Source organism: Ranitomeya imitator, chromosome 3 (assembly GCF_032444005.1).
Source record: "Ranitomeya imitator isolate aRanImi1 chromosome 3, aRanImi1.pri, whole genome shotgun sequence".
Taxonomy (NCBI): domain Eukaryota; kingdom Metazoa; phylum Chordata; class Amphibia; order Anura; family Dendrobatidae; genus Ranitomeya; species Ranitomeya imitator.
The window spans coordinates 94,958,257-94,971,651 of record NC_091284.1 but is presented as its reverse complement, the minus strand read 5'-3'; the positions used below and the strand labels follow the sequence as shown (position 1 = coordinate 94,971,651).

Below are 13,395 nucleotides of genomic sequence, written 5' to 3'. Positions count from 1 at the left end.
CTGAACGCGTTTTTTTTTTTTTTTGTGCCACCATGAAATTTGCTTTTGCTACATGCAGATTTTATTGCAGATATTTGTGCTGATTTAGTTGCAGATTTTATACTTTATTATTAATGCCATTTCCACATGGAAATAGATTTGAAAATCTCCAGATAGCCGCCAATCCACTACCCTTTTTTTTTTTTTCTTGTTTTTTCACACGCAACCAAAATTCCATACTTTTCCAAGTTCAATTTGCCTAAAAAATACACTGGCCCCAATTCATCCAAGCAATTTACACCACAATTCTTGCATAAATAGCTTTTAAAAGTTGCAAAATTTTAGGGCAATATGAAGTTTTCACGCCAGTTTCGCCAAGCTCTAACAGAATGGGCAGAGCTGGGGCGGTATGCAGCATCAATAGTAAAACGATCTAATGTTAAAAATAATAAAAAATAATTAAAAATCATTATATACTCACCTTCCGCCGCCTTTCCCGCTCCTCGCGACGCTCCGGTGACCGCTCCATGCAAGCGGCAGGTTCCGGTGGCTGGCAAGGATGGTATGCGAGAAGGACCTGCCATGACGTCACGGTCATGTGACCGCGACGTCATCACAGGTCCTGCGAGAAAAACCTGCCATTACGTCACGGTCATGTGACTGCGACGTCATCACAGTTCCTGTGCTCATACCAACCCTGGGACCGGAAGCTGCCGCGTGCACCGCACACAGGCAACAGGACTACAAGGGGCCCTCGGAAGGTGAGTATATGTTTATTTTTTATTTTTTAACCTGTTACATACGTAGCTGGGCAATATACTACGTGGCTGGGCAATATACTACGTGTCTGTGCTGTATACTACGTGGCTCTGTGCTGTATACTACGTGGCTCTGTGCTGTATACTACGTCGCTGTGCAATATACTACGTGGCTGTGCAATATACTACGTCGCTGTGCAATATACTACGTGGCTGGACAATATACTACGTGGCTTGGCAATATACTACGTGACTGAGCAATATACTACGTGACTGGGCAATATACTACATGACTGGGCAATATACTACGTGACTGAGCAATATACTACGTGACTGAGCAATATACTACGTGACTGGGCAATATACTAAGTGGCTGGGCAATATACTACGTGGCTGGGCAATATACTACGTGACTGAGCAATATACTACGTGACTGGGCAATATACTACGTGACTGGGCAATATACTACGTGGCTGGGCAATATACTACGTGACTGAGCAATATACTACGTGGCTGGGCAATATACTACGTGACTGGACAATATACTACGTCACTGGGCAATATACTACGTGACTGGGCAATATACTACGTGGCTGGGCAATATACTACGTGGCTGGGCAATATACTACGTGACTGAGCAATATACTACGTGACTGGGCAATCTACTACGTGACTGGGCAATATACTACGTGGCTGGGCAATATACTACGTGGCTGGGCAATATACTACGTGACTGGGCAATATACTACGTGACTGGACAATATACTACGTCACTGGGCAATATACTACGTGGCTGGGCAATATACTACGTGACTGGGCAATATACTACGTGACTGGACAATATACTACGTCACTGGGCAATATACTACGTGGCTGGACAATATACTACGTGACTGGGCAATATACTACGTAGCTGGGCAATATACTACGTGACTGGACAATATACTACGTGACTGGACAATATACTACGTCACTGGGCAATATACTACGTGACTGGACAATATACTACGTGACTGGGCAATATACTACGTAGCTGGGCAATATACTACGTGACTGGACAATATACTACGTGACTGGACAATATACTACGTGACTGGACAATATACTACGTGGCTGGGCAATATACTACGTGACTGGGCAATATACTACGTAGCTGGGCAATATACTACGTGGCTGGGCAATATACTACGTGACTGGACAATATACTACGTGACTGGACAATATACTACGTCACTGGGCAATATACGTGGCTGGGCAATATACTACGTAGCTGGGCAATATACTACGTGGCTGGGCAATATACTACGTGGCTGGGCAATATACTACGTGGCTGGGCAATATACTACGTTGACTGGGCAATATACTACGTATCTGGGCAATATACTACGTGGCTGGGCAATATACTACGTGGCTGGGCAATATACTACGAGGACATGCATATTCTAGAATACCCGATGCGTTAGAATCGGGCCACCATCTAGTATATTACAAATGTGATTTATAAATTGTTTTACCATTACGTTTTGATGAACTGTGACAACCACAAGAGGGCAGTATAGCAGAAGACATGTCAAGAAATGGCAAAATACTCCAGTTTTTAGGATTTTTCCTTTTTTGAAACAGCTGAAATCACAAACAAAAGATTAGGAATGCATGTAGTCACTAACACCTATTAACTATTGTAGCCTTCTATGTCCCTGTTATCCCAAGACTAAAATTAGAAGACCATACATTGTCCTGAACTGCATTTATTAATACTGTGTGAGCATCCATATGTTTGTTCTTAAATTTCAATATACACTATACAGTAATAATAAAGCGCACCAATACCGTCCAAGACCAAAATCTTCATTTGGCTTGGATACCAAAATCAAAAATTGTTCTAGTTTCAAGAAAAAAAAGATTAAAAAAATGTATATATATATTTTTTTTTTTTGCAACTAGAGCAATTTTAGTAAATGAATGGTATTGGTGGCATTTTATAGCAGCTCATTATAAGAGCTGGACTTACTGGTGTAGGGCTCTGCAGCCAATGTTGCCCATTAGATGCAATCTTGTGTCATATTACCTTGTGGTGACGGGCATGCCGCCATCACAATGCGGATTATTTCATCTTTGGTGTTACGTGGTGTCCAGATGAAAGAAAAAAAGAATCTTCCTTAGTTTAATGTTTTTTTTTTTTATTGGACCATTCTAGGTCTAGACACATCTGGCTTTTGTCTAAAACAGATGTTCATAGTTTTGGTTTCTATCATGAAACTTAAAGGGAACCTGTCATGGTGAAAATAGTATCTGATCTGCAGGCAGGACATTATAAGGCAGGAGGAGCCGATCAGATTGACGTCAGCTTTTGATGGAAGGAAAACGTTTATTCATTGAAATCCCTGATCTTTATATGAATAAGTCCAGGGGGCGGTCCTAGTCAGTGGCTGACAGTCTTCCCTGTATGACTGTGCATGCAGAGATAGCTGTCAGTCACTATTAGGACCGCCCACTGGACTCATCCATGTAAGCACCAGTGATTTCAGTGTAAGTTTTACTGAAAATTTTCCAACAAACCTATATTTTTCTTTTTTGTTCAACTTCGTTATATCATGCTGATCACACTGCATGTACGTGTTCCATTTATGGCTCAGCTCCTGTTTGAAGGTTCCATTTATGTTTTGTGAAATAGTAATATAGGTTCTGCTGCTCTTGATTGTTGAATTTGTTCATTAACAGTTGGTTTCCAGACGGCCTATAGGTGCCGGACCTGAGCGCTTTAGGCTGTACTCCATTTATTATTATGCTTGGGAACAAAAGCCTTTTCGAAGTTAACATTTTAAGCTGACTTTCTACATCCGAGATGCTGGATAACTGAGCAATGTCCTCACTACCAAGTTTTAAGAAACAGCCTTTGTTCCTCCTCTGTCTTGTAGGTCATTGCTCTACTTCTAAGGAAGTTGATGTCATGGTTCACATTTTTTTTGGCAAGACATAAAGAACAGTATTTAGAGGGATTCTGCATTACTATTACAATAAATCTTGCCTCCTGCCTAAAGAAAGATTGGAGGGGGACACCGAATGGATTGCAGAGACCCAGCGCCGCTCCAGAGAGTTTTTCCTAAAACAACAGAAGCCAATTTAGATTCATTGCAATAGAAGTGGAGAAGAATCTCATGGTGATAGGTTTTCTGGCTTATTAATAATCCTCATTGTTAGATTCAGGTTCAATGCAAGTTTTGGGGTTTTTTTTTTCCTATTTTTGGGAAACTTGGAGAAAAATGTGCAGCAAGCCGTCCTGAATATATGAAAACAACCTAAATTGTATGTAAAAATGCAGGGTGAGGATTTCTACTGTAGACACACACACTACCTCCTGCTGACTAATTTGGGGTTCACCTTTCAATACCACTAATATCATTTTGTTATATTTAGTGCAGCACATTATGTAATCTTTACCTTTACTTTAGGACTACGGCATAGATCTCTGCACTTCCTGGGTTTAGTATTAATGAATCGGATTATTTACAGTCGCATCGAAACTAAAGAATTGGCGGGCTCAGGTCAGCGATTGTTCCACTAAGGCCTCTTTCACAATTCAGTCTTTTGGCGTCAGTCTGAAACCGCCATTTTCCTCAAATAGCGGATCCGCCATATTTTTGCGGATCCGCTATTTTCCCATAGACATGCATTAGCGACGGATTGTGGCGGATGGTCGTCCGTTCCATCCGCCATGCGACGGATCCGTCGAAATTTGGCGGACGTCATCTAGACGTTGACGGACATTGTAACGTTTTTTTTTGTCTGCGCCGAAATGGCGGTTCGCGACGGATCCGTTGCGTCCGCCATTCCATAGAATGGCCGCCTATGGGCGACGGATCCGTCGCAACCGTCATTTCGGCGGATCCGTCGCCCCAATTCGCTTTTTCAATTGCGCATGCTCCAAAAAGTAGATACTTTTCCCAGACAACCCCCAAGTAACTGATCCGTCAAAAAAAAAGGATCCGTTAGAACGGTTTTCTCAACAATTGTGACGGATCCGTCGATCTGTCCCTATGTTGGAGCTGACTGACGCCAAACAACTGAAGTGTGAAAGAAACCTAAAGGAATGGGACATTTGTGAAAGTGTATGTACCATTATTTTATAATGTAAAGGTTATATATAATGTACAATGCTGTATATTTAATATAAAAAAAAATATAAGTAAATACAAATTTTCATTAATATAAATATATTTATATTATAATAAACACAGCATTTTACATTATAAATATTTATTTATTATTTATATATATATATATATATATATATATAGTTTTTTTTTTTTTTTTTATGAAGCTCCTGTGTGTCCTGTTGGTGAATGTAGTGCCAGCATGGAGGAAAGACCATAGTACAACACTTCACAAGCCAAATTTGCAGCAGCTTTAGGTCTCCTTCAGACCCCGTGTTTCAATTACGTGCGGTATCCGTTTTATTTCACAGATACAATATGTGCACATTATATAACCTACGGTGATATCTGTATTTTTACATGGACCGTGTGTCCATGCAAAAAACATGGAGAAATTATTGTTTTCTTCCAGCAGCGCGGGTGACAAGGGCCAACACAAGTCTGTGGGTCAGTGAAAAACAAGTACAGCCCACGGATGGCATCAGTGTACAATCCATGTGTTGTACGTGTTTAACATTGCCAAGGATGGGAGAAGCTTTGTAATCTAATTCTTTCTTTATACATACGATAAAAAATACTGTTGACCCCCTAATAGTAGAAATGGACACATGCATGGAAAACACTGGTAGCACCGATACCGTTTTTTCACGGATGTGTGATGGAAGCGCCTTACACTGGTCCACAATGCATTAGGTTTCTGTTAAAATTGGCCATCCTAATGTTGTATACATATAGGCAGAAGCTGACCGTGGAGGCTCGTGGCAGCTGAAGAACCAGCCAGTGGTGTAACGTGGATGAGGGAACACAATTTCTATACTGAAAAAAAGTAGTCTTTTCTCTTACTTATTTCAAAATGTTGCAACTCCAAAAATTGCACGCCCCCCCCCCCTTTTTAAAAAAAACAAAAAAACTTTTATGTCTTTTAAGAAGTGATGCTAGTGGTAAATATTTGAGCGCATGCACATCCCCCAGATTTCAACATGACTCAAATATGGTTGTATCCTTGGTGGAGCAGGGAGATATAAACTGCTGTACAAGATGTCAGCGTCCCTGCACAGGCTGCACCATGTCATCCCTGCACAGGCTGCACCTCATCCCTGCACGGGCTGCACCTCATCCCTGCACAGGCTGCACCTCATCCCTGCACAGGCTGCACCCCATCCCTGCACAGGCTGCACCATGTCATCCCTACACAGGCTGCACCTCATCCCTGCACAGGCTGCACCTCATCCCTGCACAGGCTGCACCTCATCCCTGCACAGGCTGCACCATGTCATCCCTACACAGGCTGCACCTCATCCCTGCACAGGCTGCACCTCATCCCTGCACAGGCTGCACCTCATCCCTGCACAGGCTGCACCATGTCATCCCTACACAGGCTGCACCTCATCCCTGCACAGGCTGCACCTCATCCCTGCACAGGCTGCACCTCATCCCTGCACAGGCTGCACCTCATCCCTGCACAGGCTGCGCGTCATCCCTGCACAGGCTGCACCTCATCCCTGCACAGGCTGCGCCTCATCCCTGCACAGGCTGCACCTCATCCCTGCACAGGCTGCACCTCATCCCTGCACAGGCTGCGCCTCATCCCTGCACAGGCTGCACCTCATCCCTGCACAGGCTGCACCTCATCCCTGCACAGGCTGCGCCTCATCCCTGCACAGGCTGCCCCTCATCCCTGCACAGGCTGCACCTCATCCCTGCACAGGCTGCGCCATGTCATCCCTACACAGGCTGCACCTCATCCCTGCACAGGCTGCACCTCATCCCTGCACAGGCTGCACATCGTCCCTGCACAGGCTGCACGTCGTCACTGCATTGGGTTGATTATTAAGGGAAAAAGTGGACTCAGTAGATTGGATTAGGTGAGTATCAACTTTTTTTTTTTTCAATGGAGGTGACATTATTTCTTTTGGAGTTGTACTCAGGGGCATTTTACTGTGCTAGGAGGCACAAAATTTGCCTTACACCCCCGGTGTGCTGACAACCCGTGATATGCCTCTGGCACCGGCTCGTGTCGTTTGTTGGATATGTAGATTATTTTTCACGTCTTCCATCATTACACAAAGTTGCCAAGTGAATTGTTTAACAATGAAGCATTTCCTTTTCCCTTTCTCCTCCTTTCATTAGTAGTGTACACCCTGCATATCTCTCCAGTTGGCACTTTGCTGACAGCTCATTGGGACCGCTGATTGTGGAGTGGCGGAGTTTTTAGTGCCCTCTTCCTGCCCTCCCATCATGTCATAGCTTGCTGTATGCCCTCGGTAGTCCAATGTTTGTGTGCCGTAATCTCAGCCCTCCGGCATCCTGTTCTGTGGCACCTCAGTAACGCTCGGCATTCCTCCATATCTATTCTCTGATCTGTTTACTGAAATTTCCTCTGCAGTTGCCTGTAGTATGCCAACCGGGGGGTGTCACACCCAAATCTCTTCTGAGCAGATCATTACATCATGTGTGGAGCCCGGACCATTGTGGTTTCACGAATTCAGGCTCAAGTTCCCACAGAACAAAGAGAACAAAATGCATGGCACATGCCAAATCTATTTGTCTTGGGTGTTTTCCGATGTGCGCCAATCATCCATAAAGTGAAAACCTAATAATGTGCAAGTCCTTCTTGTTTCTGAATCCACGTTGATCTGTCGAGGCACAGACCCCACAAAGAATGCCACAGTTTCCTCTGTTATCTAATACTAATGGTTCACTAGGACTTATCAGAGGACAATGCGCAGAATTCATTAAGAATTACGTAATTAATTTGGTGCATCTTCTCATCGGCTTGTGGCTTGACAGAAATGCTACTGGAGTAGCATATCGGGTGTAAAAAAAAAAAGCCAACGCAAACCACACCTCATCCTGCCCCACGTCCACCCATTTTGGCGGAACTGCTTTACAACTGGTGTTGTGCAAAAAGTTGGCGACATTTCAAAGCGTTTTATGCCAGTATTCAGTATTAAGACTTTTAGCAGCAGATCATCTATGTCCACTGAGATTTCCAGCACACCCTACAGCTACTGTTGTACCCAACTAAGACCTGGGGAGTTTGAAGGCCAAGTCAACACCTTCTCAATCTCCTCTCTATAATGAATGATCGTCTGATCTGCTTCCATAAAAACGCTAAATAAGCATTGTGCATTATCTTTTTGATGGCGGAATATAAATCGTTTGTTTGTTTTTATTTTTCAGGTATACCGGGTGGTGAGTATATGTGTAGGGAGCCCACCAGAGACCTTCACCTGGGAATTCAGGGACAAAGAGAAGACTTATCACAAGATTGGACCTGTGACACCCCAGGATTTTTATAAGGAGCATGTAAAACCGGTTTTCAATGTGGAAGACAAGGTGAGCATCTAAAAAAGATGTGTAAGATTTATGCATTTCTATTGCTTATACAGCTCCAACGTATTCGTCAGCGCTGTACAGAGATTATAATTAACCTAACCTCAGCTTTGTCCCTAATGGGGCTCACAGAATTAGTTTTGGGGGGAGAAGGACAAGTTGTGTAAATTTCACCAGCAACCAAATTACTTTGGTAAAAATTAGGATAAATTGGGCTTTCATTATGGAAAATTTTCGTGCAGTGTACAAGAGAACTGGGTATAGGAAGATTAAATGGCTTTCCCAGGTGCCTGCAAACTTGGCTTTAAGGTGAGAAATATTATCAAGTAAAGGAAAAACAATTGCCTTACTGCTGCAGCCGATTACTGGTCATCATGTTCTGTACATGCAAACTGCATTATTGAGGCTAGTGATTGTCTGCAGCAGTCAGGGAACATTATTTATTTATTTTCCTGAACTGGCGAGAAACACAGGAACAGTGACAAAGGAGTGGCGCAGAGAAAGCAGAAGTAATTGTGTTTTAATTTGTGTTTTATTCTGGATCTCCCTTTTAATTATAAAGCAAAAAAAATATCTAAATCTATGCAGGAATGACAGTCAGCAGTGTAAGGCCGCCGTCACACTTGCGAGTTTTACGGACGTAAGAGCGCAGAAACTACGTCCGTAAAACTCGCAAAAAATACGGCACAATTATTCTCTATGCCCCTGCTCCTATCTGCCGTATTAAACTGATCCGTATTATACGGCTTTCTACGGCCGTAGAAAATCGCAGCATGCTGCGTTTGTCACCGTATTGCGCAAATAAAACGTCAATGAAAGTCTATGGAAGCCCCAAAAATACGGATTACACACGGACCAGCAGTGTGACTTGCGAGGAATACGCAGCGCTGTTAGAGAGTAAAGCCGGTAATTCAGTTACCGGCTTTTGCTTTCTCCTTCCTAAACCCGACATGATATGAGACCTGGTTTACATACAGTAAACCATCTCATATCACCATTTTTTTTGCATATTCCACACTACTAATGTTAGTAGTGTGTATATGCAAAATTTGGCCGTTCTAGCTATTAAAATAAAGGGTTAAATGGCGGAAAAAAATTGGCGTGGGCTCCCACACAATTTTCTCCGCCAGAGTAGTAAGGCCAGTGACTGAGGGCAGATATTAATAGCCTGGAGAGGGTCCACGGTTATTGGCCCCCCCCTGGCTAAAAACACCTGCCCGCAGCCACCCCAGAAAAGGCACATCTGGAAGATGCGCCTATTCTGGCACTTGGCCACTCTCTTCCCATTCCCGTGTAGCGGTGGGATATGGGGTAATGAAGGGTTAATGCCACCTTGCTATTGTAAGGTGACATTAAGCAAGATTAATAATGGAGAGGCGTCAATTATGACACCTATCCATTATTAATCCAATACTAGTAAAGGGTTAAAAAAAAACCACAAACACATTATTAAAAATTAATTTATTGAAAAAATCACAAAGGCTGTTGTATTAATTTATTCTACTCTCAATCCACTCACTGAAGACCCTCGATCTGTAAATTAAAAAAAAATAATAAACCAACAATATACATACCTTCCGAGGATCTGTAAGGTCCAACGATGTAGATCCATCTGAAGGGGTTAAAATATTTTGCAGACACGAGCTCCGCTAATGCAGGATGCTCATTTCTGCAAAACCCCGGCGAATGAAGCTAAATATAGGTCAATGATCTATATTTAGCTTTCGTTTGCGGTGAGGCGCCCTCTGCTGGCTGTTCCTAGATCGTGGGAACTTTCCTAGAAAGCTCCCAGGCTCGAGATCATAAGAGGGCGCCCTCTGCTGGTTGTCCTCATATGAACTCGAGCAAGGGAGCTTTCTAGGAAAGTTCCCACGATCTAGGAACAGCCAGCAGAGGGCGCCTCACCGCAAATGCAGGTAAATATAGGTCATTGACCTATATTTAGCTTCATTCGCCGGGGTTTTGCAGAAATGAGCATCCTGCATTAGCGGAGCTCGTGTCTGCAAAATATTTTAACCCCTTCAGATGGATCTACATCGTTGGACGTGCCAGATCCTCGGAAGGTATGTATATTGTTGGTTTATTATTTTTTTTTTAATTTACAGATCGAGGGTCTTCAGTGAGTGGATTGAGAGTAGAATAAATTAATACAACAACCTTTGTGTTTTTTTCAATAAATTAATTTTTAATAATGTGTGTGTGGTTTTTTTTTAACCCTTTACTACTATTGGATTAATAATGGATAGGTGTCATAATTGACGCCTCTCCATTATTAATCTGGCTTAATGTCACCTTACAATAGCAAGGTGGCATTAACCCTTCATTACCCTATATCCCACCGCTACACGGGAATGGGAAGAGAGTGGCCAAGTGCCAGAATAGGCGCATCTTCCAGATGTGCCTTTTCTGGGGTGGCTGGGGGCAGGTGTTTTTAGCCAGGGGGGGGCCAATAACCGTGGACCCTCTCCAGGCTATTAATATCTGCCCTCAGTCACTGGCCTTACTACTCTGGCGGAGAAAATTGTGCGGGAGCCCACGCCAATTTTTTCCGCCATTTAACCCTTTATTTTAATAGCTAGAACGGCCAAATTTTGCACATACACACTACTGACATTAGTAGTGTGGAATATGCAAAAAAAATGGTGATATGAGATGGTTTACTGCATGTAAACCAGGTCTCATATCATGTCGGGTTTTAGGAAGGAGAAAGCAAAAGCCGGTAATTGAATTACCGGCTTTCTGCTATCTCGTGCTGTATGAAATATTAATATATATACATATATGTGTCTCCCTGACATATATATATAGAGAGAGAGAGAGACAGTATACATGTTTTTTTTTTTTTTTAACACATGGATCCCTTTGTATAGCCGTATGTCGGTTTTGCAAGCCTGCGATAAAAACACGCATTACGGCTGCCATACAGATTACATACGGAGGATGCCATGCGCAAAAAACGGTGACACACCCTGCCTACGGAGGAGCTACGGACCACTATTTTCGGGACTTTTCAGCGTATTACGGCCGTAATATACGGACCGTATTTTCATACGCTGCGTGTGACGCCGGCCTTACTATCCAGAATGGTGTGGTCAAGTCAATCAAGACCTCATCATAAGGCTTCATTCACACGTTCAGTATTTTTGTCAGTTTTTTGGATCAGTATTTGTAAGGGCGGCGCTGCAGTCCTCTTCCACAGCTACTCTCACTGGTGTACCCTGATTATGTCCTTTTTCTGAATGGGGTGATGGAAAAGTGACGCAGCTTCAGTGGCTGCAGATACAGTCCAATCATCCAGATACAGTCCCTGCTTCTGTCTCCGTTGCCTATTTCCCTGACACAAGATGTCATCAGGGGGTGGCGACAGGAGCAGGGTGAGTGATAGAAGCTGTGAGGCGGCGCTGCTATCCGCGCCCTCAAATGAATCCTTAGGAGCATTACCATTTGTTATGTATTCTATATTAAAGGGTTTGGGGTCCACTTTTTACATTGAAAAACCCCTTCATGTCTTTTTAATATTTTCCAAAAGTGTCAACCATTTAGTTACTTGAATGAGTAGAATTTTATGCAATCCATTATATTTGAATTTAATGATTGTAATTCACGTGGATCACTTTAGATTTGGTTTACTTTAATCACAAACAAGTGACAAATCGTCTCGTACCAAGTTTGTGGCTAATTTAATAATTATACTGTGGAAGTTTTCCTACATTTCATGTTCCTAATGTTTCTTGGAATATGTTTCTGTAAGACTATACTGTGTATTCTGCCCTGAAAAAACAAAACACATGTGCTGGATGGAGAAATTCGAGAAAACTGCATCCAGACTTCAGAGAATTTGTCTGCCGCTGTTTTTATCAGCTCTTCCTGGCTTTAGGACTATGATAACAGCCCTCCCTCTCATCCGCTTCCCATTTTGTTGTTTGTTCTCCAGCATATCACTCAGCCATCACTCATGTCCGCATATTGGAATACTGGTTGTCACGAAACATCTCAGACATATTTCACAATTATCGTGAAGCTAATATATAGAATAATGGCAACAAACAAGTGATTAATAAGGTAGTCATTTACAACAAAGAAAGACATATTGCAAACTTAAAACAGTAAAAGTCTTCATATAATATACATAGAATTTATTTTATTTTATTTTTTTTAAATGTGCGACATCCGGAGCTGCTGTTAATTCATTCCAATGCTGCTGTCAATCTCTGACAATAGTATTTACCGTAAGTGACGGTGCTGGCACACAGATGACTATGAAAATTGTACATTCACACTGAAGGCATCAAAACTATGAATTAACACATGTGGAATTATATACTTAGCAAGAAAGTGTGAAACAACTGAAAATATGTCTTATATTCTAGGTTCTTCAAAGTAGCCACCTTTTGCTTTGATGACTGCTTTGCACACTCTTGGCATTCTCTTGAGGAGCTTCAAGAGGTAGTCCCCGGGAATGGTCTTCCAACAATCTTGAAGGAGTTCCCAGAGATGCTTAGCACTTGTTGGTCCTTATGCCTTCACTCTGCGGTCCAGCTCACCCCAAACCATCTCGATTGGGTTCAGGTCTGGTGACTGTGGAGGCCAGGTCATCTGGCGTAGCACCCCATCACTCTCCTTCTTGGTCAAATAGCCCTTACACAGCCTGGAGGAGTGTTTAGGGTCATTGTCCTGTTGAAAAATAAATGATGGTCCAACTAAACACAAACCGGATGGAATAGCATGCCGCTGCAAGATGCTGTGGTAGCCATGCATGTAGAGTCCATCCGTTCACCTTTTCTGCATCGCACAAAGACACGTTGGAACCAAAGATCTCAAATTTGGACTCATCAGACCAAAGTACAGATTTCCACTGGTCTAATGTCCATTCCTTGTGTTCTTTAGCCCAAACAAGTCTCTTCTGCTTGTTGCCTGTCCTTAGCAGTGGTTTCCTAGCAGCTATTTTACCATGAAGGCCTGCTGCACAAAGTCTCCTCTTAACAGTTGTTGTAGAGATGTGTCTGCTGCTAGAACTCTGTGTGGCATTGACCTGGTCTCTAATCTGAGCTGCTTTTAACCTGCGATTTCTGAAGCTGGTGACTCGGATAAACTTATCCTCAGAAGCAGAGGTGACTCTTGGTCTTCCTTTCCTGGGGCGGTCCTCATGTGAGCCAGTTTCTTTGTAG

General features: G+C 42.9%; 1 protein-coding gene across 1 annotated transcript in view; it reads left to right on the top strand.

Moving 5' to 3' along the window:
* Window positions 1–13,395, top strand: part of BLMH (bleomycin hydrolase) — a 92,144-nt gene that overhangs the window by 36,417 nt on the left and 42,332 nt on the right. The window contains exon 7 of the mRNA XM_069761166.1: window positions 8,075–8,230. Coding sequence (XP_069617267.1) covers window positions 8,075–8,230 — 156 coding nt within the window. The remainder of the gene's footprint in view (window positions 1–8,074; window positions 8,231–13,395) is intronic.